Raw genomic sequence first — 27441 nt, 5'->3', positions numbered from 1 at the left:
AGTGGGAGTGCATGGCACAGACAGTCTGGCTGAGATTCTAGCACCACTGGCTCCCAGGTGCCTTGGCCGGGCTCCTTCCTGGGAGCAGGGCTGGCTTATCTCAATGAACCCTCCAGCATGCAGCACCCCTGCACTCCATTCACATAATCACCTTGGACTACCTGCCACATTGGAGGGGCAAGGCAGGTGATGATGACATCACCATCAATGCTATAATGCCCACGGTCACTGTTAGCAGACGGGTCCCCAGACTTGGTGCTAAATGGTATCTAGTCCCCTATAGATTATGCAACATGACATAGATGCATGTCTCCATAGCAGAGGTGGGGTGAGTGAGGCCCCTGGAAGGCCAATCACTTTGCCCAAGGTCAGCCAAGGGTGCAGAATGGAGAAGCAGCTGGGACAGAACCCAGGCCTATCTGACTCCAAGCCTCCCCTGGAGTGGGCTGCACTTTGCAGAGAACATAGAACTACCACCACACCCCAAATATGGCCAATTCGCTCCAGCGCCTCGGTCCAGCCTTGGGTCCTGCACTCCCGGGGGCAGGACTTCACACTGGGTGAAGGCTCAGAGTGGGTGAATCTGCCATCTGTCTGACCCCCACCTCAGGCAGAGCTGCAAGCCTTCCTCTAGGTCTTCTGGGGTGACACTGGGCTCCTCTCCCTTTAGCGGTCTTGTGCTCACGCCCCTTAGTGTCCGAGGTGGTCGCCACATATGGCTGGCACATAACCACCACTATGTGACGCCTATTGTCATTAACAACTGCTAGGAGAGCATCACCCCATCTCACACTGACATCAGAGCAGCCCCAGAGGGGCATGAAAGCTTGAGCAAGTACAGGAGTGGAGCCGCCGCAAGGAACACTCACCTTTCCAGGATAGCTCTGTGCTTTCCCAACTGGTGTAGGCCGGCCTTCCCATGCACCTCCCCACTCCTGGACAGGGGAAGCAGACAAGGTCAACCCCTGACCTTGCCTGGCAACAGCCAGAGACTTCAGCTTGGAATCTACACTGGGGCTTCCAGAGGGGCGCCGCTAGCGTGGGTTTCACATGCACGCCTCCCACTGCCTCACCCACTGTGCAATCCAGGTGGCCTTCAAGGGTCCTCGGGGACCCCACCTGCCCCTGCTCAGGCCTGGAAGGTGTGGCCCAGCTAGGAGGACCGATGGTCAGAGGATTTCTTTCTTTCTTTCTTTCTTTTTTTTTTTTTAAGATTTTATCATTTGAGAGAGTGTCTGGGAGGGGTTGGGGGGTGGGGGGACGGTCAGAGGGAAAAGCAGACTCCCCACTGAGCAGGGAGCCAAACATGGGGCTCTATCCCAGGACCCGGGGATCATGACCCAAACTGAAGGCAGATGCTTAACCAAATGAGCCACCCAGGTGCCACCACCATGGGCCAGCTCCCTAAGAGTGGTAGTGGGAGGGGAGGGGGCAGAAAAAGTGGCCCTCCTTGATGCCGTATGTGACCCTGGGTGGACTTGTGTGGCCTGAGCCTCGATTCCAAATCTATCAGAGGAGGTGGTGGCCTCTGAAGACCTGGGATGTCCACAGGTGACGTGTGATCAGGATGACAGGGCAAATGAGTCCCGAGGCAGTCCCAGGGCAGTGGGGCCTAGGGGCTGAGGATCGGACAGACCTGGTTCCCTCATGAGCACCCAGTCTTTGGCAAGTGACCACCCCTCTTTGAGCTGCCTCTTTTTCCACTGCAAAGAGCAAGCACATTACAACCACCAGGGGTTGAATGTTGGAAACAGGTGGTCAGGTTCCCTAGGGGACAGAGCCTCCTCGGGAGAAGATGCCCCCAAATTTAGGCGTGTTACTTCTGTCATCACCTGGTCCAGATGCTTTCACCTTGGAAAATGGGTTTCTAGGTTAAAAGAATTAAAGAAATAGATGCATCCCCCTTCCCCCACCTTAGAGCTGCACAAATATTAGCATATTGAAGGCTCTGAAAAGTCCTTCAGGCAAGGTACCCTTTTAGCTTTAACCCAGCATTTCCCTAATATTTTTGATCACCTAAGTTTTTGTTTCTATCCATTAACATCCCAAGGAACAATACTTCAGGAAATATAGAGTCCTACCTCTTGTGTTGCAGTTAGGGAAACTGAGTAAGCTCCTTCTCTCTGGTGATGTGTGGCCCTCAGTTTCCCCAGTTGGTGGAGCAAGACTGGACTCCAACCCTGACCTGGAGTCATTGGGCCTCAGTTCTGGGGCCACCACATCCTAACTGGTCTTTGTTCACTGTGTTGTGCTAGGCCCAAAGGAGAGAAGAGACCCGCAAGGAAAGTGAAGGAATCCCTCCTTTGACAAGTGGGGGTGTACCCCGATTTTGAAAATGAGGTTCAGAGAGGGAAGGCAACTTGCCTGAGGGCACACAGCAACTAGGTTCTAGACTGTCCAGGGGCAGATCTGGGCTGCCTTCTCTCCTTGTTGGGAGGTGAGGGAATTCCTGAACTCAGAGCCTCAGGGTGCTCCTAATGGACAGCTCAGTGAGGGGCTCTTCTGACCAAGTTGGCTGGTTCTAGGTTCCCTCGGACCTCTGCTGAGCAGGCCACTGGGTATGACTACAGCGGCCCCTGGTGGCCAAACTCGAGGATCAGCCGTCCCACCCTGCACAGGCCAAAGGCTGATTGGTGGGATTCGGTGGCTGCATCCCAAAAGGAGGTGGGGGTAGAGGGTAAGAACAAGCGAGACTCTCTGATGTCACAGAGCACCTGGAGATGCTGAGAAGGCTGTCTGCTGGAATCTGGGTACCTGGGTTCCATTCCCAGCTCCATCCAACCTCCCCTGTCCTCACCTATTGGAACCCATTACAGGCTGTTACAGTGGAGAAATGATGACCACATGCTTTAGAAAGGCCAAAACCCCATGTAAAGACAATCCTACAAATCCCTAGAAGGGTTCTCCTCCGAAGACAGAGGGGGCAAATCCTGACTCCACCACATCTAGGCTGTGTATAGGACACACTTAGGCAAGTGTGTTTACTTCATTGGGGCTCACTTTCCTCATCTGTAAAATAGGAATCAAAACATATTCTTGTATCTGCAGGAATTGGGCAAGGTATCAGGAAACCCTGACTTGCTGGTTTAAATGAGAAAGAAAAATTATCTCCAACAATCATAAGAAGCCCTAAGGTAGAGAGATAGGGTGGCCCCAGGGTTGGTTAATTCAGCAGCTCAATGTATCATTAAAGATCTCTTTCCACTTTCTATTCTACCCAACCCTTTCATGGTCACAAAATGGCTGCTGCAGTTCTAGGCATCACATCACAAACCCGACTGCCCAGCAAAGACAGCATCTTCCTAGATTTCTCTTATTTTCCCAGGACCCCCCTCCTTCAGCAGACTTCTGCTTTTGTCTCATAGGTCAGAAGCCATAGGTTCATGTGGCAATTCCCCAACCAATCCCTAGTAAGGGAAATAGACTCACAGTGGTTGGCATAGGGAAGCTCCTGACTGTGGAGCAGAGTGGAGAACTCTGAACAAAACAAGTGCTGCGAAGAAGGAAGGGGGACATGGTTTCTGGAGGGACATCCAACACCTGTCCTCCTGTTCCCACACATGGCTCCTGAGACGTGAACACCAAACACTGAGTACAGTGCCTACCAGCACATGATCACCTGCTTCCTCCCCCTATGGTTCCCTCCAAGAAGAGAAGATGCCCAGCTCGCCTGCCTTCTCTGGGCTTGGGTCTCTGCAGCCAGTGCCCTTTCCATCCTGTCCTCTGCCGCGACCATCATCCCTCCTTTTGCTTCATCTCATGAGCCTGGGGTGAACGAAGATCTCCCCCAGTGTCCCGATGGCTTTGTGCTCCTAAAAATGAAAAGGTAAGGGGTGCTTGATTCTCACACCAACGCTTTTGCCAGGGAGTCAACAATTAATAACAGTATGAAGAGAGGCCCGGAGTCTTTACCAGCTCCGTCCAAACAACTGAAATGATGATCAGAACACATGTCTTCCAGGCGAGGTGTGGAGACTGCCGGCTACAACGTTATTATATTCGGAAATGTCAGGAGTGTGCGTTCCGGGGAGATGAACAGTGTGGTTGAAAATGACTTTTGATTTTTAAAAATTCCCCAGCATTCATCTAAAACAATAATAACAGCTAATAATAACAGGGCATGTAATAATGAAGTATTCATAGGCATAAGCGGTAATTGTTCAATTAAGATCTGAGAGTTTCTGAAACTGTCTTTTCTGATGGGGTCCCATTGTTTTTGACTCTAGTAGCACTAATTATTTCCCAGTAGTGCTTTAAAGTTGAGATGAAAAAGCCCTCCTGTCAAATATGACATATAAGTGCTTTATCATTATTAAATACACATACACGCACATAATAAGAAATCTGGGTTGGAATAAAGTTAGGGATATGTTCAAAGAGAGAGGGTTCTAAACAGGAGCTGACAGTCTCAGGGGCTGAGCGAAAGTGGCAGGCAACAGCCAGGGGCTTCAGAGCAAAGGAGGGATCTGGCCTTGTCACCGGTCACCTGTCAGGGGTCAGAGTGCATTCTCTCCAGGATGGGCTCTGAGGGCAGAATGTGGGCGTTCAACTTCCCAGCCAGATGCCCTGGGCAAAAGTCTTCACTTCTCTGAGCTCTGGCTTCCTCATCCGAAACATGGGGGGCAGTGGACATTCTGCAATCATTAGCTGTTGCTGCAAAAGTGATGCCTGCCCTTAAAAAAAAAAAGTAACTACCGCAAAAACTCATCGGCATGGGAGAACAATTCCTTCTCATGCATCTTTGGGGTTCCTCTGTGGTCACCCGGGCTTGCTGCACTCCACGGATCTCGTAGCCTCCTTTCGGGGAGCCTAGACCAAGCATGTCCGCTGATTAAAACAAAACTCACAGTCAAGCCAGGGATGCAAAATTCTGCTTTGTGCACAGTGGGAGAACACCATAGGGCTATCTTGCAAATGCAAAGGCAGAGGGAGGAGCGGGGTAGGGGGGGCACCGACCCAGTCTGGCATAGGTACCCATGCTGCAGCTTTCCTCGGGAAGTGCCCCCATTCCAGGCCCTGTGGTCTGGGGGAAGCCCATGCCATCCCCGGCAGCTCGGCCTCTCGGGGGTCCTGAGAGATTAGCAGGTATTGGAGAGCCATTGGGGTGGAGGGTGGGCATCTGGGAAAAGGCTTGCAGCCACTGCTAGCAGGCCCAGTCAGTATGGATTCCTGGCAGGAGAAACTACCTTTCTCCATGTGCCTGTGGGCTTTAGGACTTTGTGGCTTCCTGCCTGCTGATTGGCTGAAGCAGGAGACACGGGACACTATTCTGGCCAATAACAGAAGAGGGGAGGTCGTTCAGGGACAGGTTTCTGCTCTCCTAAAAAGAGACACAAGGAGAACCACCACCATTACTGTCCTCACACCAACGTTACCCTTCCAGCCAATATTACTCTGCCCATGTGCATTACTCTCCTCCCACCAACATTATCCTTCCCCACCAATATTACTCTTTTCACCAATATTCCTCTCTTCCCACTGTGAATCCACCCACGAGCTTTACTCTCACCACCAATATTAATCTGCACCAGCATTACTTTCCTACCATCAACATTATTCTTCCCACCTGCAGGGGAATAATAATACTCTCCCCCGAAAAATACCCTCCCCCCCCAGTAATACCCTTTCCATCAATATTACTCTCCCCAACATTACTCATGCTCACCAATATTACTCTTCCCACTGACATGAAGCCACACCAGCATTACTTTCTTCCTACCAACTTTACTTTTCCTCACCATTACTCTTCCCACCTGCATTACTCTCCCCCCAACACCACTCTCCCCCAAGAATACGCTTTCCATCAATATTACTCTCCCCAACATTACTCATTCTCACCAATACTACTCTTTCCTATCCACATTACTCTTCCCACCAACATTGCTCTTCCACACCAGTATTACTCTCCCCCAACAATTACCCTTTCTCACCATCTGTCCTCACACCAACATTACTCTTCCCACCAATATTACTCTTTATCTCAAAACTACTCTCCCCACCAGTACCCTTCCCACCAATATTACTCTCCTCCCACCATTACTCCACCCACCAGCATTACTCTCCCCCTACCAACATTAATCTGCACCAGCATTACTCTCACCCATCAACATTACTCTCCCCCCACCACTATGCCCGTGCCCCACTATTCTTTCCCACTAACATTCCTTTTCTCTTCAACACCCCTCTTCCACGCCAACATTACTCTTCCCCATTAACATTACTCCTCTTCTTCATTACTCTCTCCTCACCAATATTACTGGTGCACCAACATTACTCTCCTCCCCCAGTATTACTCTTTCCTACAAACATTACTCTCTCCTACCAACGTTACTATTTCCTGCCAATATGACTCCCCCTACCCCTGTGTTCTCTCCCTGCCAGTAACATTTCTCTGCCCCTCAGCATTACTCCCTCACCCAGCCAACCTTACTCTTTCCCCATTCCCTTCAACTCCATCTTCTCCCTCCCTTCCAATCTCACCCGTGTCTCCTAGGCTCACACCACCAAATGCCGCTGAGTCCAGCCTCTGGCCATCACCACCACCGCTCCTCATTCTCATCCCTGCCCCCACCAGCATTTCTGAGCTCCCCCGTCTCGCTGCTCTCATCCCCGTGCCATTACCACTCCTCTCATCAGGATTCCTACCAGCCCCAGCATCAGTGAATGAACATTTATTGGGCACCGACAAACCCCAGCCCTTTTACAGAACACACTGAAGGCACGGCCCCACTGCAAGGGCCCCAGCCCCATCACAAAGCCACAGGGTGCTTTGTGCCACCCGGGCCCCAGGCTGGGGCTGGGGGTTGGCTGGCAATGACCTGGAATGGGGTCCTGAGGCTTCGGCCAGGTTCCCTTTGGGGACGAAGGTCACACCACTTTCCTGAGAGCAGAGCAAATAAATAATGGAGAGGCAGGGGACCGAGCCCCCGTGGGCAGAGAGGCCCTGGCCTTGGCTTATGTGACTCCATGGGAGTGAGACCAGCAGTCAGGAGCCACATGCCCTGGGGCAGTGGGTGGGGGAGGCGGAGCTGGGGGGACAGGAGCTGGGGACCAGAGGGTCCTGGGGCCTCCCCTTCATCTCTGCCCAGCCCTCGCCTCTGGAGGTCAAAGGAGCACGTGGGGGATGCCCTGCAGAGGCATCGCTGAAATGCAGGTGGAATAGAAATAGGCGGGTGGAGGGACAGGCTTGGGCTGCAGGCCAGAGACCCTGACCCGCCCACAGCTCCTAGAGGGGCGCGTCATCAGTTCTCCACTTGGGGGGGTAGCTCTGCTGGGGGCCGTCGCAGCTGGGGTTCCCCATGTTGTCCAGAGGCACCACCACCTCATCTGGGTTTGAGTTCTTGTTCAGCTCCACCACGCGCGGCACCACCGAGGACCAGCGATCTGTCGTGAGCATGGCGGAGGGAGGAATGAGGGCGGTGGGGGGAGAAGGCACACATGGGCGCTGAGCACCTTCTGTGTCCTGGGCACTCTACGGTGATCTAAAGGGGGAGGATTATCATCCCTATTTTACAGAGGCCAAAACCGGGGCTCCGTGAGGTCAAGCCTCCAAACCCAGGAGCACACAGGGGCAAGCGGGAGAGCCAGAATTCAAGCCCGGGTCAGAATGGCTGAGGGCCTGCATCCCCACATCTCATGCACCCAGTGCAGGGGAAGGGAGGTGCCCCAGGCGTTCATGAGTGGCAAAGGCAACAGCTCAGCGGCTGGCCCCTTGGGCTCTCCCATTCTACAGATGTGAACAGGGAGTCTGCGAAAGAGGACAGGACTGCCCAAAGCAAATCGGGTATGAGGACGACCCAGTTCCCCCTCTGCACCTCTGGATATCCCCCACCCAACCCCCCAGCCCCCTGCACTCACCCCTCCGGAGGCGGCCCACAGTGTGCGAGAAGCCGTAGTACTGGTAGTTCTCACTCTTGCCTGGGTCCTCATTAATGATGCCCAAGTTCTGGTTCCAGTGAGACCAGTTCACCTCGTCCACCCTGGTGGGCCACAGCAGGCAGAAAGGTCAGGGGGTCCCCTACACCGACTGAAGCCCTTCCCTGCCCCCAGGCAGCCTCCCTTCTCCAGCTCCCCAACCCATCCTCCTACTTTCCCTAAAAATTCTGGTAAAATACACGTGACATACAATTTGCCATTTTCACCATTTTTAAGTATACAATTCAGGGGATTAAATAGATTCCCCCTATGTTGGGTCACCATCCCCACTACTTCTAATATTTCCTATCACCCCAAGCAGAAAATCTGGACCCATTAAGCCATAAGTCCCACTACCCCACCTCCCCATAAGCTGTGCTCTGCTTTCTGCCTCTATAGATTTGCTGATTCTGGATATTTTGTATAAATGGAATCCTACACTGCATGGCCTTATGTGTGTGGCTGTTTTTCACACAGCATCACGTCTTCGAGGTCCATCATTCTGGAGTGTGCATCAGAACTGTACTCCATTTTACTACTGAATCATATTTCCTAAGGATGCTTCGCATTTTGCTTATCCATTCATCTGCAATGGACACCCTGCTTCTCGACATTCTCTCCCTCCTCTTTATGGAACACCCTGGCAAAGGCAGCAGGCAGCCCCTTGGGCTCCAACAGGCTCAATCTAATTTCCCTCTTGGAAAATTATTTTTTGTCATTTTCATTCAACTGCCCTATTTGGAGCCATTTCTACAGGTTAGTATCCAGTGAGGAAGATCTGTTCACTGTTCCCCTTTAGACAGGCGAGGAATCTTGGGCTTGTTATACGGTTCATAAAAGGTCACGAAGCTGACCGATCAGAGGGTCAGGATTGGAACTTTGGGTTCCAACTGAATAGGACTGTCTGGCTTTCCTAGGAGGCGGGTGCCAGTGTGCAGTCTGCTGCACAGACCAGGAAACTGGCTCTGCCTGACTCAAGGCATGACGGTCGCACTCGATGCCAGCAATCGCTTTACGAAGAATGAGTCATGTTGAAAGAAAGGATTCACCCAGAGGTTCCCCTAAGAAGGGGGCACTCCCTATGCATCTGGGTAACAGCCCAACTCTATTGATTCCATGCAGCTAACCCCAGGGGGTGGTGTCGTCATCCATGGAAAAAACCCAGGCTGGGAAGAAAACCTTCTTGCCCGAGATCACCCAGTAGAACTGAACTGCAGTTGGGCCCATCAGGCCTCAGTGGCTCAGGAAGTTGCAATGGGTAGAAAACGTAAGGAGGCTTGACCAACGCAAGAAGGTTCAGCTCCACTCTCCTGCCTGCCCCAGCTCACCTGAAGCACCACCTGCGGTCTGGGGTGCCATCCGAGCTCTTGCCCACAGTCACCATCTCACCAGAGCGGAAGGCCTTCCTCAGGAACACAGGGAATGAGCGCTCGATGTCCAGGATGGTGGTGGCCCACTGCACGGGGGAGAGGGGCAGGCTATTGGTGAGCCTCCCCCCACCAGCGCCTACTGCCCTTGTGGCAGAAATTACACTCATCCCGACTGCCCTGGAAGCAAGGTCATACATTCAGATGCCCACAGGGCCTGCCAGAAGCACAAATGGGCAAAGCAGCATCAGAGGCAGGAAGGCTGCAGCCCAAGCCCCAAGACACATGCACGATGTCACCACTTGGTGCTGGGAACCACCAAGGAAGGGTGGGGACTGGGGCAAACCAGGGAGTACAAGCCCTGTGTAGAAGCAGGCAGCTGCCTCTCATCCCTGCAGGCACTGCCGGAAGGGAATGTGGACCTGCCCTGCCAGGCTTCCAGCTTTCCAGAAAGGCCAGAAGTCTGGACTTTTACGAGAAATCTCTTCATTTTAAAATTTTGCATTAATTTTTTTAAAAATCTGGCAATGCAGAAAACATAAATCTTTAAAGGTCAAGCCCACAGGTTGCCACTTTACCTCTTATGAATTATACCCTGTGGAGAAACTGAGGCCTAGGAAAGAAAGCTAGCAGTATGCATAAAGATTAAGAGCAGCCAGACGTTCCCCAAGACCCAGAACAAGGAGGATGACCTTGGAGCTTTCTTTTTTTCCTTCTCATTGAATCATTTCCTTGAAATGCTCCGTAAAGGGGCTGCAGCATTCCTGGGTCTCGTGCTAGTGCTGTTTATTGTGAACCTCCCATTTGTGAGCCGTATGTGGCCTGAGAAGGGTGTGACCTCCAAAGGCCATTGCTTTCTAGAATTGCATAGAGCACTTGGGGAAAGCAAAGGCAGCAGACCCCTGTACCAACAAGCCCCACGTCCACATGTCCATTTTACAGACAGAGAAGTCGAGGCAGAAGGAGACAACAGAGTTGGCCCTAAGCGGAAAGAAGGCAAGGAGAGGCCTGCCATGGATCAGGCCTCCCCTGTTCAGGAAGGGTGCGGGGCTCCTGAGGCATCACCTGCAGCTTCCAGATGTGCTTGCTCTCCTTGGAGACCTGACCCACCGTCTCACCCATGAGGGCAATCAGCATGTTGAGCAGCAGCACGAAGGTAAGGATGATGTAAGTGACCAGCAGGATGATGAAGACCACTGGGTATTTGGTGCTGCTCAGCATCTCCAGGTCACCCATGCCGATGGTGAGCTTGAAGAGGTCCAGCAGGAAGGTGCTGAACGTCTCACTGTCACGGCACGAGGGGTATGTGGGCACTGTGCAGTTGGTGTGGTCCTCGCTGCACACCTTCATGTTGGCACATGGGTTCAGAAGGGATACCAGGGCTGTGGGAGGGGCGGAATGACATTCACTGAGTGAAGACACACACTGATGGGTAGACAGCAGCATGCCCCTTCGACAGAGGTGACAGCTGAGACTTGGTGAGGGGAGCGCACTGGCCTGGGGTCCCCCAGCATAAGGGTCCAAAGCCTTGACTCATTCCACAGACTCTTGCTAACAAGGAAGACGGTCCTGGGATCTAGTCTACAAGTTCTCAGCCAGGAGCCGCATTTCCCTTTGGGGTCGTCTGGCAATGTTTGGCTGTCACAACCAGAGAGAGCACAACCAGTGCTACTGGTACCTGGAGGGGAGAGGCCCCAGGGGATGGTGCTAGACATCCCTCCATGCACAGGAGGGGCCCCTATGGAGCATCATCTGGCCCCAAGAAGCAACAGGGCTAAGGGTGGGTAACCCTAATCTAGCCTGTTGCTGGTAGAGGTCTTAGGAGTCTGGAAGGCCAGCATTCCTGGGGGCACACCCTCTGCCACGCTCCTGTTTCCCAGTCCACACCAGCTCACAGAGAAGGGCAAGCTGAAAGCTGGTACCGGGCCCTACTGTTCTAGAGGCTGTGACTGCTAAGGTCGTTGCCCCTACTCCAGACATCTCAAACCGATCCTGGTGCACATCCCTTCCCGCTGAGCCCAGATGAAGCTGCAGGATTCTTCTCAACACAGTTCAGCAGCAACAAGGGTCCCCACACCATCCCAGGCGGGTAGCACAAGGAGGCTGAGCTCCTCAGTCAGTGGGGCATACAAGCCCCTAGGACCTTCATCCTGGAATTACAGTGAACACATTTCAACCCATATGCTATCACTGTTAAGTTGTGTAGTGGCTGCTGATGCATGTGTTGAGAAGGATTCTAAGACCTTATCTGGACCTATCAGAAAGAAAAAATAAATCACTCTATGATCCATTAGCAATGTCGGCCATGGACACAAAAGGCCCATGTGTCATGTTTGTGATAGGTCAGCCTCAGAGGAGGGAATCTAGTGTCCCCTCTTGGGAGAAGCCCTGCAACCAAGCTGACCACTCATTTGCTAATTTAACCCCTAAGCTCCTGTCTTGGTTTCCATAATTAAGACCGCCGTAGGGCTAGACCCTTGACCTTACAGATCCCCCGGCACTCTGTCTAGTTCTTCCCAGTCCTAACCCTGAGAAGGGGCAGCTGTAGCCTCTTGCTATCTCCTCAACCCAATGGCTCAGTCAGCGTCCCCATCCCTGACCTTTCCCCCGCAGCTTGTGCCACTGAGGTTCCCTGGTATCCTGGCATCATGACATCATGGAGAAGGCACAGTGGAGACAGCCAGAACTGACCTGCACTGGTAGATTGCATATTCAAATTCACCCTTCCTTCTACCCATGCCCCTTCAACTTGACTTTGCGGGTCTTTCCATCAAGAGGTAGAATCTATTTCCCGAGCCTTCAATCAAGGCTGGCCTGTCACTGGCATTGGCCAGCAGAGTAAAGCAGAAGGGATGCCAGGCAGTGACCTTGAACACTTTCACATACATTCTCAGAACCCTCAGACCTGCATGTGAATGCTCCTGAGCCAGCTGGAGGACAGGTGGCCACAGGGAAGAGAGCGAGGTCACCCCCACCGAGGCCATTCTTGCTAGACTGGCCAGCCGGCAGCTAAACCACAGCTGGCCATGGACACAGGAGCTTCTGGAGATGGGCCAAACCTGGCCCAGGTCAGCACCACTGCCCAGCTGACCCAAAGATTTGTGAGCAATAGTAAACAGTGGCTGTCTTAAGCCCCTAAGTTCACGTGACTCCTTTCACAATAATCACTACTATGCCATCTCTACCATTTTCTAGCTTTGGAACTTGGGCAAGTTTTTTAACATTTCTAAGCCTCAGTTTTCTCACCTGTAAAGGGGACAATAAAAGCACTGACCTCACAGACCCATCAGGGGGACTAACGAGGCGGGGGCGTAAGAGGACTCAGCCCAGCACCTGGCACACAGAGAGAAACTCGCATGCGCTAGTTATTGTCCTCCACACACCAGGCTGCCCTTCTGGTCCTGACGACACCCCCACCACATCACCTGGCTCCCCAGAGCTCACCTGAAGCATAGCCAATCATGAAGAGCAAGTAGACCAGCAGGAAGCGGAAAAGGTCTTTGAAGAGGATCTAAAGACCCCAGTGGGAATATGGAGACAAACATGAGACATGTGGTTTCTCATTTTTCTGACTTCTCCATCCCAAGTGTTCCCACCTCCACCATTGTCCCTTCCCACCTCCACCAATGTCCAGACCCTCCCTGCAGCCCCCAAAGAGCCCCATATCCTCAGGGCCAAGGGCACTATCTACACACATAAACTGCACACTTCATGTGCATGGCTCCCACCAGGGACACACAGTCCATCAGGTTCCACGGCCCCTACCTTCTGGATCATGATGCTATAGGTTCCCGTCAGCTTCAGCCCACGGGTAAAGTAGAGGGCATTCATCCAGCCCAAGACCAAGGCAAAGACCATGACAGCCAGGTAGGCTTCAATTCCCGCCAGGTAGAGGGCCGCAGAGACAATCACTAGCACGGAGTAGATGAAGCTACAGGCAGCAGAGACCAAGAGAGGGCCCAGAGGGGAGAGGGGACAATGAGGCATCAGAGAGGGAGACATGCCCCCAAGCCCTCCAGGGAGCCAGGCCATCCCGATGCCTTCTGGACCCCCTAGAAGAGAAGCAAAGTGGATTCACTGGGTTCTTCAGGATTCTATTGACCAGAACGCTCAATTAGCGGGCAAGTAATATGTGTACAATGGGCCTCAGGCCCTACAGGATCCCAAAGTAATGCCCTTTGAAATTGCTAGAAAAAGTGGTGTTGAGAGGAGATTTTGTGGATAAGTGAATTTCATTGCTCCCTAAGAAAAAGGGGAAAGATGTAGTACCCAGGCAGCAACTAATCCCATGCCCCAGGCAGACATCATTAATCAAGTGCAGTACTCTTTCCCACCAAACACAAAGGTGCCTCGGAATTCTTCACACGGTACTCCTAGCAGACATTAGCAATCAATCACCAGCCTAAGAGGTTACATTACTTCTATCTAACGTGTATGTGGTGATAGCTCTGTAGCAACCAGTATCTTGCTTTAATCAGAAGAGTCTATTGCTTGGCATTGGTCTTGTCCTAACTTTGGGCTAAATTGCCTGGGCTGGGTGAATACACTCCTAATAGAGTCACCTCTCCCCCGCCCCTGTCCCCAAATCTGGATGAAGTCCCAACCCCAATCCCACCTTCCTCACCCAGAATCTGACAGCCTGGGGACCTCGACTCACTAGAGTAGCTGGAAGGAGCCATCAATGAAGAGAGAATTCACTCCTGGGCATTTCTTCATGAACAAGTCTTTGATCTGGAAGAGGGGAGGAGGCAGGTGAGAGGGGTGGAGCTGGCAGGAATGCAGAGGGGAGGGGAGGAGAGAGAGGGAGGCAGAATGTGGTACAGAGACAAGATAATGGGCTCTTTTTTTTTTGGTAAGATTTTATTTATTTGAGAAAGAATGTGAAGGGTGGGGGAGGGGCAGAGGGAGAGGCAGACTCTCTGCTGAGCAGGGAGCCCGATGCAGGCTCCATCCCAGGACCCCAAGAACATGACATGAGCCAAAGGCAGACACTTAATTGACTGAGCCACCTAGGTGCCCCAAGCTGATGGGCTCTTTTCTGTTGGGGAAAGAGGAAAAAGCAGAGAAGGAGGGTATAGGCCTGGAGGAGAAGACAGAAGGGCATGGAAGGGGAGAAATGAAAGGAGGAAGGATGGGCAGGGCAGGTGCTGCAAGGGGCCAGGCACTCACGTTGGTGAAGAAGAACAGCACCCCGGTGAAGAGTGTGACGATCTCGCCAGCCAGCCTCAGGTAGTCCAAAGTGGTGTGGTACGGGTAGGGGGGCTGGGGGGCAGATGGCACACAAGTTCTCACCCAGCCCCTCCAACATTGGCCCCAGATCCAGATGTTCCCCCAAGGCCCCCCAAACCCCTGGATCCTGTGGATCCTCTTCCCTCACTCTCTTCCCCCACCCAGGTACAGGGGAAGGGGGCACTTCCATCATGGGCTCTCTCCAGTTTCTCCCACAGGGACCCCCAAAGGAGGACCCAGCCGTGCCCCAGCTGCGCCCCAGCTCCTGCTGGGCTCCCGGCCACTCACGGTGCCTTCCAGTGGCTGGTAGTAGGCGGTGAGGGTAAAGATCACCATGGCGCAGAGATAGGAGACCACGTTGATGTAGAAGGACACAGCGCCAAACTTACGCCACTTGTCCCGCAGCAGCTCGTTGATGGGTTCCACGGCCAGCATCTCGTGGCGGTTCTGTGGGGGACAGGGCGAGCGGGGGCCACATGGGGTCCAGGCAGGCCGACTCTAACACACCTGTCCCCACCCTTGGCACCGAGAGCACTCTCTCCTCCCTAAGCCACTCTTCCGTGACACTCAAGGATTCACGGGGAACTGGGTGGGGATTCCAAATCAACCCCACTGGGCTCTGCCCAGTTCTGCCAGAGCTGACCTCTCCAGGCTATTCTGGACTCAGAGCTATTCTCAGAGAATAGCTGGAGAGCTATTCTCATGGTCCCCAAACTCCAACCTGAGCATGGCAGGTCCCCAACTCCTGGTGGCAAAATCACTTAGTTAGGCTTGTCAAAATATATAAATCTCTGGGCTGCAACCTCAGAAGGTCTGAGTCAGGAAACAGGATGGGGAAATTTAGCTCCAGGATGATAGACACTTAACTCATGGGTGACTCTTCTCCATAGGGTGGATGGGGGGAAGTCATCAATAATTGAGCCCTGCACAATAGTTCTCCATACCGGTCCCAGACAGACAGTACTAATCCATCAAAGCTTGCACCAAGATGCTAAACTTCCCACCACCCCTAACCTCAATCAGATTCATCCCTAAGTTCAAAGATGGGGGAAGTGAGCTCCAGCAGTGGAAGGTATCTGTCCAAGCTCATGGAGCTGGGGAGGGAAGGGGAGACCTACACCCCGTCCCCAGCAGTTTCTGTCCCATTTGTATAGTGTCCTGTCCCATTAATGACATGAGTTCCCTCATCACCATGGATTTGTGCAACAATGCAGCCACAGAGATGCCATTGCAGTGTTATTCCTGGTAGTTAAAGGCAGAAACAAACCTAAATGACCAAGAATAGAGGAATGGTTAGTTAGAATGTGGTACATTTACTTGCAGCAATGATATTGCAGAAGAATATTTAATGGTGCAGAACGATGTTCATGAAATACTGCTAAGTGAAAAAAAGGAGCTTTCAAACCTTCGTCTAACAACTACTGATGATAATAGCTGACATATAATGTTTATTTGGTGCCAGACTCTTCTCAAAGGAACTCAGTTGGTCTTCCCAGCAACCCTAAGGGACACGAACTATCCTTATAGATAGATAAAGATAGAGGAAACTGGAATTCAGAGAAGCTGGGTCACTTGTCCTGAGTCACACAGCAAATAAGTTACAGACCACTCCCGGTGCCAGGGTCCTTTCCCTGCTCTCAGCCATCCCACCCTTCCCAAGGCTCTGTCTCCTGCCCCAGCACTCACCTCAATCTTGCTGTTATACACCAGGATTTCCAGCACAGAGGCCTCTTCCCCACACGTGTCCAGAGAGGAGAGGTCATACAGTGAGGAATACACCGGCCCATATGCCCAGTCCTTGAACTTGCGAGACAGGTGTCTTGTATCCTCGTCTGTTACCTCCCGGCGGATGATATGCTGAAAGACCTACACGGGGTGGGGGGTGGGGGGGAAGGGTGGGTCAGGAGGCCCCGGGGAGGGACACCCATACTCAGCCCCTCACATCCCAGGGACCCGGGGACCCATCACAGCCCATCTCGTGGCGCCTCCCCAGAGAACAGGATGCAGAGGAGAGGAAATATTTATGGGGCATGCCTCTTGTCCTTACTCTTATGGTCTTGGTTCCCAGATGACCAAACAGAGGCTCAGGGAAAAGAAGGGTGCTCCCAGAGGCCACACAAACATTCAGCTGACATCAGACTGAACTGGGCCAGCCTTAAAAATCGGAATCGGAACGAATGTCTTGTTTATGTAATTAAAACAACAGTGAATCCATCTTATTGACATGTTAAATGATGCCACTATCTGTAGCTTACATGCAGGGGATACTGAGGAACAGAAAGGGGGGTGGGCATTGCCCAGAACAACACAGGTTAATGGTGCAAAAAGCCAAAATTTAAACTCAGGCTTTCTCCAGTACCTCAAGCCTCTTACATGAACTGCAGTTTTTGTAGTCTTCACCATGTTTTTAATAGAACAAGAATAATTCCTGCCACTTACTAAGTACCCATTCCAGGGTCTTCATTAAAGACCTTCCGTGGATCACCCTCTCTAGTCGTCGTGGGACATTCGTCCCCATTTTACAGCCAAGGACACTGAAGCACAGAGGGGGGAGGGGAGATGCCTGTGGTCACACACCGGTCACACACCAAAGCTGAGCCAGGCTTTGGACCCAAGTGCTCCTGACTCCAGAGCACTGCAGGCTTGGTTCTCAATCAGGGCAACGGTGCCTCCCAGGGGACAAGCTGGCACCATCTAGAGTCTTCTGGGGTTGTCACAGTGGCAGGGAGTGCCACTGGTACCTGGTGGTTCAAGGTCAAGGATATAGCTAATCACCCTACTCTGCACCAGACACATTGCACACCCCAGAACCAGCCTCCGATGTCATCAGTGCCCTGTGCTGTGAGGCCAGAGATGGAAAGAAACTGCGCAGAGCTGCTCAACAGGTTAGGGGCTAAGCTAGGACCCCTATAATGGATTATAGGGGAGTATCCAGGGGTGGAGCCCTGGGACTTTGATTTCTATCAGTGGCTTGTCCTGGCTGGTGGGAGTGGGGCCTGATCATCCAGTGGCATGGGTTGAGAACAGAGGCTCTGGGATGAAGCTGAGTTGTGTGGCTGGACAATAGGGAGCCACAGCAGGTTCTTGGGTGAGGACAAGGGGTTGGCATAATAGGAGGTGGGTGTGCACATTAATAATAATGAATACTACCTATCGCTCCTCCAGTGTGTGTGTGTGTGTGTGTGTGTAGAGGGACAAGAGTGGGGGATGCTGGCTGGTTGTGCCTCCTACTCCCTGCACTCACCCCAATCTTGCCCGTCTTGGCTGCCATCATGAGGGGTGAGAGCCCATCGTTGTTGAGCACGGCCTCCAGGTTGCTGTCAGGGAAGAGGCGGGCACACTTGAGCAGCAACAGGTCATACATCTTGGTGACGAACTTGGTGTTCTCGCGGGTGTTGTCCGCGATGGCGACCAGCGCGTGCAGCACGGTGTTGCCACGGGAGTCCTGCCGCCGCATGTCGGCCTTCTTGTGTGGGTTTTCCGTCAGGTAGTTGACGATGTGGGGCTGGTTGGTGCAGGCTGCCAGCGACAGGGGCAGCTCACCTACAGGCCGGGGGGGAGGTGGGGAAGGTCAGTGAAAGGGGGACCCGGGGTGGGGGAGCTCTGCCCATGGATCCTCAGGGAACAGAGCCGGGGACGCTAGACACAGTCCTGACAGTCAGTAGCAAGGCATTAGGCAGGTGCACATTCTGTGGGTAACATGCTGGAGATGGGGTATGGCTCTGTGATGTGGAGGGACTTTGGCCCTGAACTACTAATAGCGTGTGCCTTAAGCAGGGGTGATGTGGTAGTGATGGGGGGTATGGGATCTGTAGTTGGGATCCTGGTCCCAGCTTTGGAAACTAAAGGACGAGCATGATGCGGTGCTGCGTGTTGGGGCTGACCATCCATCACAGCGCTGGGGGCGCTCATGGTCCCCACAGTATAGATGGGGAAGCTGAGGCTCCAGGAGCCAGTGATGCTCTACTCCTCATAGTAAGACCCTGAGGACCAACACGACATGCGAGCAGGGTTTAGGGTGTCTGGGGAGGAGTCAGGGCTGTGGACACCCCATGTCCCCCAGCCCTCACCACCCCCTCCTCACCAAAGTAGAAGTAGCCTCCCTCATCCTTGGGCTGGAAGAAGCGGCCCCGGGCCTGGGCATGGACATCGGCGCCTTGGGCCACCAGGAGCTCCACATAGTGTTTGCAGCGTCGCTCGATGGCGATGTGCAGAGCGGTCTGACCTGGGGGGTAGGGGTGAAGGGCTGTCACCAGCTGGGGGCAAAGACCGGACCAGACTTGAGGGCGGGGGTGGAGGGCTGCGGAGTGTGGGCTGCAGCCCCAGGCCTCGGCCGGCTCCTCCCAAGGGCAACAACGGACCTCTAGACGCTGACTGGATGTGGGATCTCTGCCGTGTGAAGGCCTAACATGTGTTGGGCAAGAGGAATGTAGACTCAGAGGAGAGCCCACGTGTCAGATCCCAAGTGTGGGGACTTGTCAAGACTCACAGGGGGCTTTACCCCAGGATCTCTGCCGTGTGAAGGCCTAACATGTGTTGGGCAAGAGGAATGTAGACTCAGAGGAGAGCCCACGTGTCAGATCCCAAGTGTGGGGACTTGTCAAGACTCACAGGAGGCTTTACCCCAGGAGACCAAGGCATTGTGGTCCCACAGAATTTTGGACTGAATTTATAAAATTCATAGGCTTTGAATCTCCACATCTGGGAATCAGGAAAGTCAAGTCTGATTCATGGAATCTCAAAACTTTGACCCCGGGGATCAGGGACTGGTGATCCCCTTGGCCCTTAGTGCTGCTGGCCCATAGGACTACTATCGTGGAGACTTAAATCACCCAGAGCCATGGCACCTCAGGTCCCAAAGCCAAGTTCACGGACTATTAGAACCAACGGAAGGGCAAGTCATTCAGTGATCAGTTTCTGGACGTGTGATGGCACCCCGGGTGTAGACGAAAGCTCTTGGGGTGGCGTGGGTCAGAGGAGCACCCCCCTCCACCACCCTGCATCACCCCTGCCCCAGTGCAGGGCCCCACCTCGGTAGTAGATGTCCCGGAATGGTGAGTTGATGAACTCTCGCATGTTGCCCGTCCGCTCAGCGATGTCCAGGAGCACAGGGATGGTGTCATTGCGGCCGTTGCTCAGATTCAGCAGGGCCTTGGGCAGGCAGGTCTTCCCCGTGGATGGCTCTGGGGGGACACACATATGGGATGAGGGACATTCAGTCCAAGGAACTAATTGGGCAGCAGGGGACAGGGCACTGGGGCCATGTCACACCTCCCCTCTGAGCCCATTCCCTACTGCCCCCATGGTGCTGAGAGGGGTCCAATAAACCTGGAGGGGCAGTTCTACAAAATGTGGGAAGCCACAGCCTGTTGAGATTGGGATATATGGAACCATAATTTGGAGGGAATTTTAAAAATCCAATAAATGGTGGGGAATCCTGGGTTAAAGAAAGCCAACCAATATTTACTTGTTACAGGACTTGTCAGAGCCTTTGATATGCCAATGACAAATGTGAAGCTCTAAAGCCAGACATAGCAGGAAGCATCTGCCACCTACTTGAACAGAGGATCTTCTTCCCATGAAGTATTTACATGAATGCCACTAGAAGGGGGCAGATGGGGTACAGCAGTCCCCAAAGTGCAGACTGCCCACCATTGTGGACATGAAATTATCTTAGGAGGGGCGGGAAAGGGCTTTGGTGTCCCACCGATGACACTGAAGTCCCGCTATGAGCTTGTTCTCAAACCTCTCTCATGAAGCCAGTGTCTGCATGATAGAAACTGGTCCTTAACACTGTCCACTGACACTGGTAATTTTCTTTCCCTTGGGTTGACTTTTATAGATATACGAGTTGACTTATATCTTAAAAGAATGAGTTAATGCAGGGCAGCTGGGTGGCTCAGTCGGTTGAGTGTCTGACACTTGGTTTGGGCTCAGGTCATGATGTTAGGGTCCTGAGATCGAGCCCTTGCTCAGCAGGGTCTCCTTAAGATTCTCTCCCAACCATCTGCCCCTCCACCCGTCCCTTCCCACTCTAATAAATAAATACATCTTAAAAAGCAAGCAAGCAAGCAAGCAAGCGTCAATGGGAAGAGAACTCCCCTAAGAATGCTAGGGCCTCAGGAACGGCCAAAGCAGAAACGGGATCAATAATAGATGCATGGGGCGCCTGGGTGGCTCAGTGGGTTAAGCCTCTGCCTTCGGCTCAGGTCATGGTCTCAGGGTCCTGGGATTGAGCCCCGCATTGGGCTCTCTGCTCAGCAGGGAGCCTGCTTCCTCCTCTCTCTCTGTCTGCCTCTCTGCCTGCTTGTGATCTCTGTCTGTCAGATAAATAAATAAATCTTAAAAAAAAAAAAAAAGAAAAAGAAAGAAAGAATAGGAGATGCAGGTGTGAGCTGAGACCTGGGGGAGCCATGCACCTTGGGGTTCAACTCCTGGCTTTATTCCCCATTCCTTTGTGACTCTTCTTCTGCCTCAGTTTCCCCTCTGGCTAAACAGGTCACAGAGGACATCGAAGAGCTACCAGATATTGGTTGATGAGCCCAGCGCCGGGCCGGTAAAAGTTCTCAGTCAATACTCCATTACAGGGTGGCATAGGAATTTCTCCCTAGATGCCAGAAGTCAGCGGGAAGAACAAGAAAGACTCACAGAGACCTGAGTTCCAGGCCCGGTGCCCCCAGGACTGAGGTCCCATGGACAAGCCTCATTCCTGACAAGGTGCTTCATGCTGGATCCCTGGTGCCCAGCCCAGAGTCACCAGGAGCTCTACCTTGAATTGAAGGAAAAGCGGACTCCAGTTCCTCATCTGCATAAGTGTGGGGTGGGGGTGCCCCAAATGCTGGTCAAGGGCCCTGGCAAGTCTCTCTGGACACACTCACACTCAGCTGTAGCCTCGAGGAGTTGTCAGTCCATTTCCTAATTCAGGCAGCTTGCAACTCTCTGCGCTCCCTCCCAAAGCCAACTCCCAGCCCACCTATGTCCCCTCCTCAGAGGATGGGGTCTCCCTCCAGCCACAAACCTTTGTGTCACCCTTGTCCTTGTCCTCTTTTCTCCCTCACATCCCCTTCAGCATGTCCTATTCAATCCCTCCACCACTCCCCATCTCCACTGCCACCACCTTGGCCCAAGACACCTGCCAGGTTTCCACTAGCCTCTCTGGCTTTCCTTCAATCCTCAGAGCAGCTAGAGTGGTCACGGAAGAACATGCTATTGCAGTGAGTCACAGGGCCTTTGCACATGCTGTGCTGCACCCCCTCCCTGGTCCTTCCTCCTTTTTTTAACTAGTTAACTGCAACTCATTCTGATTCAGCTTAAGTGTCACCTCTTCCAAGAAGCTCTCCCAGATTTTCCTGACTAGATCAAGCTTCCAAGACAGCTGCTTGTTGGCACACATTACAGTTTATAACTGTTTTTATTTCCTTGACTGCTTGATGAATGTTGATCTGCCCCAGGAAACTGCAAGCAACTTGAGGACAGGGTTGTGTTCTGACTCATTCACCATTGTTCGCCCTATGCCTGGCACAGCACCTCATGAGCTGGTCACCACAGGTAACTCCAAACGACAGAAAACCCAAAATGGTTTGTGTGGAGTATGGAATGAGACCTTGAATTTGGGCTCCAACACCTCCCAGACCCAGGCTATAGCGGGGTGGGGGGCTGCCAGCCTGAATCTTGGGATGAAATGCCAAGAGTGGCGTCTTCCCAGAACCAAGGAGGGACACGCAGTTCTGAGACTCGGCCACCAGGTGGCAAAGCGGCTGCTAGGGTAGAGGGGCCCTTAAGGAATCCCAGATGGGAGGGTGTCAAACTTGGAAGGGTGGTGGTCAGACTCCCCTGAGAATCAGATGAGCTCATGAGCCTCTGGCTAGAACAACATGCAGGCGTGGATCCGGGTTTTTCGGGGGCCTCAGACTTGCATGATTTTAGGGTACTGTTTATGAAATCAAATATGCAATTATGAATTCAAAATTAGTTGTAGGGCCTTGGAAGGGGCAAGAGCAAACGAGCCACCCTATAGCTTACTTAGCCTCATATGCCTCATGGTTAATCCCCCAATAACATGCACTGTTCTCTGCAGTTTTGGGGGACCCCCCACCTCTGTTCATGCACACAGATACACTTGCCTGGGGGCTCCTGGCCTAGGCGACAAGCCCCTGACTTGGTCGTAAACCCAGGAGCGGCTGGAGCCTTGGGAGCCCAGCCCAGAGCTATACGGTCTTGCTGGAGACACAGGAGTTTGCTCTCCGCCTAGCCTATCCCTTCTTGTGCAGACTGCTCTAGGGGGATCTGCAGGGGCCGTTTGGCCAAGGGCTTAAACATAGTCACTGAGACCATTCAAGGACAGGGAGGAGCCCCAACGGGCCACAACTCTAAGCTCATGCCTCCAAGAAGCCCCACCATCCGGCTGCACACCATGAAGGACTATTTTTGATAAATCCAGGAATTCTCTTCTGACAGTCTAGATACTGCACCATATCGCGTTGGTGTTCAAAGGATCTGGTTGGGAAAGATACACGCAAAAAATACATGCTGGCTAGGTACCCCCTGCTCTGGCACTGAATTTAGCTGAAATACTTGAAGTCTCAGAAAACGGCCCCTCTGACCTTCCAGAAGTTTCCCCAGTCCCCAGTGGCAGACAGCCGCCAGCCTTCTAGAGATAGGCTCTCCTCTGTAACAGTTCTCAACATCTTATGTTGATTTGTGGGGTTGTTTGGCCAGTTAATTATGGCTCCTAAACCTGGCACCCGGCACACAGTAGGTGACTGAGTCAGGTCTGGGGGCTCAGAGGGCAACTTTGCCAATTTGCAGGGAAGGCCAGGGTTGCAGGGGGAGCTGATCCCTGGAGGTGCAGGTTGGAGCCCAGATAAGGCTCAGGAGTGAGCTCTCTGGGTTGGGAGAAGTTGCGGGCAGTGGTGACCTGGGCTTCAGCCTAGGAAGGCGAGCCCCAAGAGTTGGTTGGGGTAGGGCAGAGCCCACAAGCAGAAGCCGAAATACTCTGCCAGGGCTAGGCTATTATTATTCCTCAGTTGACAGATGGGGAAGTTGGGGCTCAGGTAGGCCATACATCCCTGAAGTAATGGAGGTGGGATTTGAACCTGTGTGAGTAAAACACTGACCTTGCCATAAATTAAGGTTGAAAGAATGAATGAATGAATAACGGTAGCAAAAGCCCAAAATGGTTAAGTAGTATGGCAAAGGACACACAAGACTAGACTCCCTCTCCAGTGCTCTTCATGCCAATGCAGGCCAGCAACACAGGAGAAGAAGCTGAGAGGAAAGGGGGCCCCCATGCCAGGCTTCCCTCATCCCCTGGCTAGCCCACCCACGACCCCCACCTCAGTGGCTCACCCCGGAACTCCTCGTCAGTCAGCCGCTTCTTGTGGGTCAGCAAGAAGGGAAGCAACCCATCCAGGTCAGAAGTGGAGCCCCGGGACACGATGTCAAAGAGGATTGGTCGGTTGAAGACTTTAAGGATGGGGGGTGGCTGTGGCGCAGGAGCTTTGGGACTCTGTGGCTGCTTCCTGGAGGTGGAGGAAGGCAGGGTGATGGAAGGGCTCATCCCCCTCCCACCCCACCATCTCTGGCCTGAGGGGCCCAGGGGTTGTGGTGGAGAGGTGTAGGGAGCTGGAGCCCTAAGAAGGGACTAGAATAGAGGGGAGGGACAGCTGGGGAAACAAAGGAATATCTTATCCCAACAAACTCTACCTAATACCTACTGTGTGTTGGGTAGAAACAGACAAAAAGAAACATAAGCCTGCCTACGCATCCATCCACCCACTCACCTATCCATTCACCCACCTACCAGCTGCACATCTACCACTGGCCCATCCACCCATCCTCGCATCCATCTGTCTGTCCATCTACCCACCCACCCACCCATCCATCCATCTGTCCGTCCATCCACCCGACTGTCCATCCATCCATCTGTCCACCTACACATCCATCCACCCACCCATCCACCCATCTATCTACCATCCATCCATCCATCTGTCCATCCATCCAACCACCTGTCCATCTGTCCATTCATCCACCATTCCACCCCACCCACCCACACTTCCACTCTTCTATCGGTCAGTTACTGAGTACTTAGTAAGCCAGAGACCAAAAAAGAGAAACCAGTAAGAAAAGAAAGGAGGAACTCTGGGCTAAAAGATAAAGCAACTCATTCATTGATTCCGCCATTCACTCACTGGTTTATTCACTCAACAAACATTTGAGACGAATGAGGCCCTGCACACAGGTGCCGGGTTCAAGGCCCCCTGCACAGCAGGACATGGCACATGTTAGTGGACACTGAGGCTATTATCTGGCACCCACTGTGTGCCCCAGAGCCTGTGGGGGAGGGAGGAGGTTGGGGAGAAATGCCAAGCTACAGAGTCAGGGGGAGACAGGGCACAACCCGCAGGGGCTGGGACTGGCCAGTGGAGAGACAAAGTGGATGACCAGAGATACTCACCTGGTCATTGGACAAACACCACTTGGACTCCTACTGCATACTAGGTTTTAAGAGACAAAAGCTGGGAGCAGCACTAGCCCGGGGGTCCCCAGGAAGAGCAAGAATCCTCTCTGTTGTGTCCCCACCCACCCAGCGCTAGCACATGTGGGGCACAGGAAGAACCTGTCCAAACAATTGAACAGAGGGTAGAGCAGAGAAAGACAAAAACAGAGACAGTGGGGGAGACAGAAGGGGAGCTAAGGGGGAACAGTGACAGTGGCAGGTCGGCGGGGGGGAGACTGAGTCAGGAGGGGCTATAGGGCAGAGAGAACAGGTAGCAGGCCAGGGGACATGGACAGTTGCTCTCCTTCCTTCCTGGGCACCAGGCTGCACACTCCCCACCAGGGGCAGGGCCCCACGCAGGGGAAGAAGTGCCCTCCTGAGATCGGGGCATCGACTGGGAGAGCACCTGGACAGCCCCAATTTTATCTGCTCCTGAATTGTGAGCTTGGAACCAAAAAATGAAATGAAAAGAATGCCCTCACCCCCACACCTCATTAGGTGGCATTCGGGGTCTCTGAAGACCTCAGTGCCTGCACAGCCCTCCTATGAGCTATTGGCCCTGACTGTCTGAGGTAGGGGTTCAGTGAGGGCTTGAAGAAGGGGTTCTGAGGATGAGGAAAGGGAGACATGGAACCCACCAGCTTCCAACAGGGCCTGAAAGGGATGGGGACCCTTGGGTGCTTTGCTCTCCTCTGAGCAGAGGTGAAACACACTGTCCAGTAGCATGTAGATGACCACAAGGCCTCATTCCTTGGGCACACTTACGCCCTCCAGCCTCGGGTCCTGGTACATGCATGTTGCTCCACTGGAACACCTTCCTCACCCCGTATGGCCACTCCTTCTCATACCTTAGTATTGAGTTAAAATACTGACTCCTCCAAGAAGCCTTCCTGGACTACCTTTCCTGTATCAGTTCCTCTCTCTGCCTCAGCACCTCTCCCAACCCAAACTGTATGTTCATGTGCCTATTTAATTGCTTATTACCTGGCTCACCCTCCAAAATGAAGGTGCCAGTGAAGGCTGCTCAGGGTCTAATCTCAGTTGGAGCAGGATCGGGTGTGGCTCACCCCTAGAGCCACAGGGCCAACCGCACTGCCTGGCATGTGGGCTTGGGGGATGGGTGCTTGAGACACATGCACTACATGAATCAATGACTCAGTGAATAAAGAAAAGGGACAGCTCCTTACTGAGCAAGGGCTTCATCCAAGGGCATAAATGAGTCTGTGACTGGCAAGGAGGACTGGCGGGGATCGGGCAATAATGGGCCATCTCCCGACTTCAAGACTGTCCTCAAGATGCACAAAGAGGCCTGAGGGGGTTTGTTATGGGTTCCGGTGGGTGGGTGGTGGAGCGATCGAGGGTAGAGGGGTATGGAAGGATGGACCGGCTGAGTGGATGAGCAGGTGGAAAGACGAGTAACCGGAGAAATGAATGGATGGATGGTTGGATGATAGCTGAACAGACAAATACATGGAAAAGTGGACACTTGAATGAACAGGTAGGAGAACGGATGGATGGATGGGTGGTTGGACTCGACACAGAGGAAACCCTTGGCCAGGGGGCCCGCGATACTCACTCGATGACCTTCCTCCTCCACCGTTTGTTGTCACTGGGGTGGTGACGATAGGTGCCATAGTCAAAGAGCGAGTCCATGGGTGCCTTCTTGGGTCCTGGCACCACCGAGGACTCATACAGGGTGGACTCCAGGAGGTCGATGGGGTTGGGCACCCCCTTGCGGAAGGCACCCTGAAACTTCATGCGTAAGTTCGGTCGTGCATCCCCAGGGGCGGCGGGGCGGCCGGGGTCAGCTGGGGAAGGGGAAGGGGAAGGGGAGCCATCCTCGCCCTCAAACAGGTTGGCCAGAGAAGACAGGGGGAAGGCCTCACCGCCAGGGGTGCCGCTCTCATCCACGGGGCTCTCGGCCACCTCCCCAGGCCCGGTGTGGGGGCCTTCACTGGGATCTGCCATGCCGACCCACGACCCGTCTGCGCTGCTCTGCCTACAAGGCAATAGGAGGAGAGTCAGGCGGAGCCCGGCCAGTGGTGGGGGCTCCAGGAAGCCCCCTCCCATGTGGGCAAACAGCACTGCTGCCAGCTGCTTCAAAGCCACCGTTGTAATGACAGGGGTGTGGGGTGACCACTCCCAGATGTGGTTGGCTGCCGGCCCCAGGCAAGGGCTGCAACAGGAGCCTCTTTTAGGGGCCTAGAAATGCAAATGTGCCTCAGGTCCAACTACCCTGGGCACTAGGGGGAGGAAGAAGGGCCTCAGAGTCACCCCTGAGACCCCAAGCCTGGGGCCTGGGGCTTTACTCCTGCCCAACCTGGCCAGATTCAGAGCCCCACAGAGCAGGTAAAAAATCTGGGCACCACACTCAGCAACTGCATGGCGTTGGGCAAGTTGATTTCATGACCTCAGTTTTCTCACCTGTAAAAT

The 27441-nt window shown here is 53.3% G+C and overlaps 1 protein-coding gene across 8 annotated transcripts in view; it reads right to left on the bottom strand.

Annotated features, from left to right (window-relative positions):
• Positions 1 to 6656: 6656 nt before the first annotated feature.
• The window catches only part of TRPV4 (transient receptor potential cation channel subfamily V member 4), a 34437-nt gene continuing 13652 nt past the window's right edge, over positions 6657 to 27441 (bottom strand). For 3 of the 8 annotated variants that reach the window (XM_059139585.1, XM_059139586.1, XM_059139588.1), the window contains exons 2-16: positions 26585 to 27007; positions 23859 to 24031; positions 19541 to 19693; positions 18595 to 18735; positions 17755 to 18053; positions 16197 to 16376; positions 14799 to 14957; positions 14451 to 14543; positions 13939 to 14012; positions 13047 to 13212; positions 12726 to 12792; positions 10347 to 10663; positions 9243 to 9370; positions 7858 to 7979; positions 6657 to 7383 (exon numbers count right to left, since the gene is read on the bottom strand). In XM_059139585.1, the coding sequence (XP_058995568.1) occupies positions 7226 to 7383; positions 7858 to 7979; positions 9243 to 9370; positions 10347 to 10663; positions 12726 to 12792; positions 13047 to 13212; positions 13939 to 14012; positions 14451 to 14543; positions 14799 to 14957; positions 16197 to 16376; positions 17755 to 18053; positions 18595 to 18735; positions 19541 to 19693; positions 23859 to 24031; positions 26585 to 26976 (2622 nt within the window). In that variant the 5' untranslated portion in view covers positions 26977 to 27007 and the 3' untranslated portion in view covers positions 6657 to 7225. Of the gene's footprint in view, positions 7384 to 7857; positions 7980 to 9242; positions 9371 to 10346; positions 10664 to 12725; positions 12793 to 13046; positions 13213 to 13938; positions 14013 to 14450; positions 14544 to 14798; positions 14958 to 16196; positions 16377 to 17754; positions 18054 to 18594; positions 18736 to 19540; positions 19694 to 23858; positions 24032 to 26584; positions 27008 to 27441 lie in introns of those variants that run through there. The other 5 variants (XM_059139592.1, XM_059139589.1, XM_059139590.1 and 2 more) reach the window with 4 other exon arrangements.

Source organism: Mustela lutreola, chromosome 11, assembly GCF_030435805.1.
Source record: "Mustela lutreola isolate mMusLut2 chromosome 11, mMusLut2.pri, whole genome shotgun sequence".
Taxonomy (NCBI): Eukaryota; Metazoa; Chordata; class Mammalia; order Carnivora; family Mustelidae; genus Mustela; species Mustela lutreola.
Note: the sequence above shows the minus strand (reverse complement) of the source record. Positions and strands in the feature narration are given on the sequence as shown.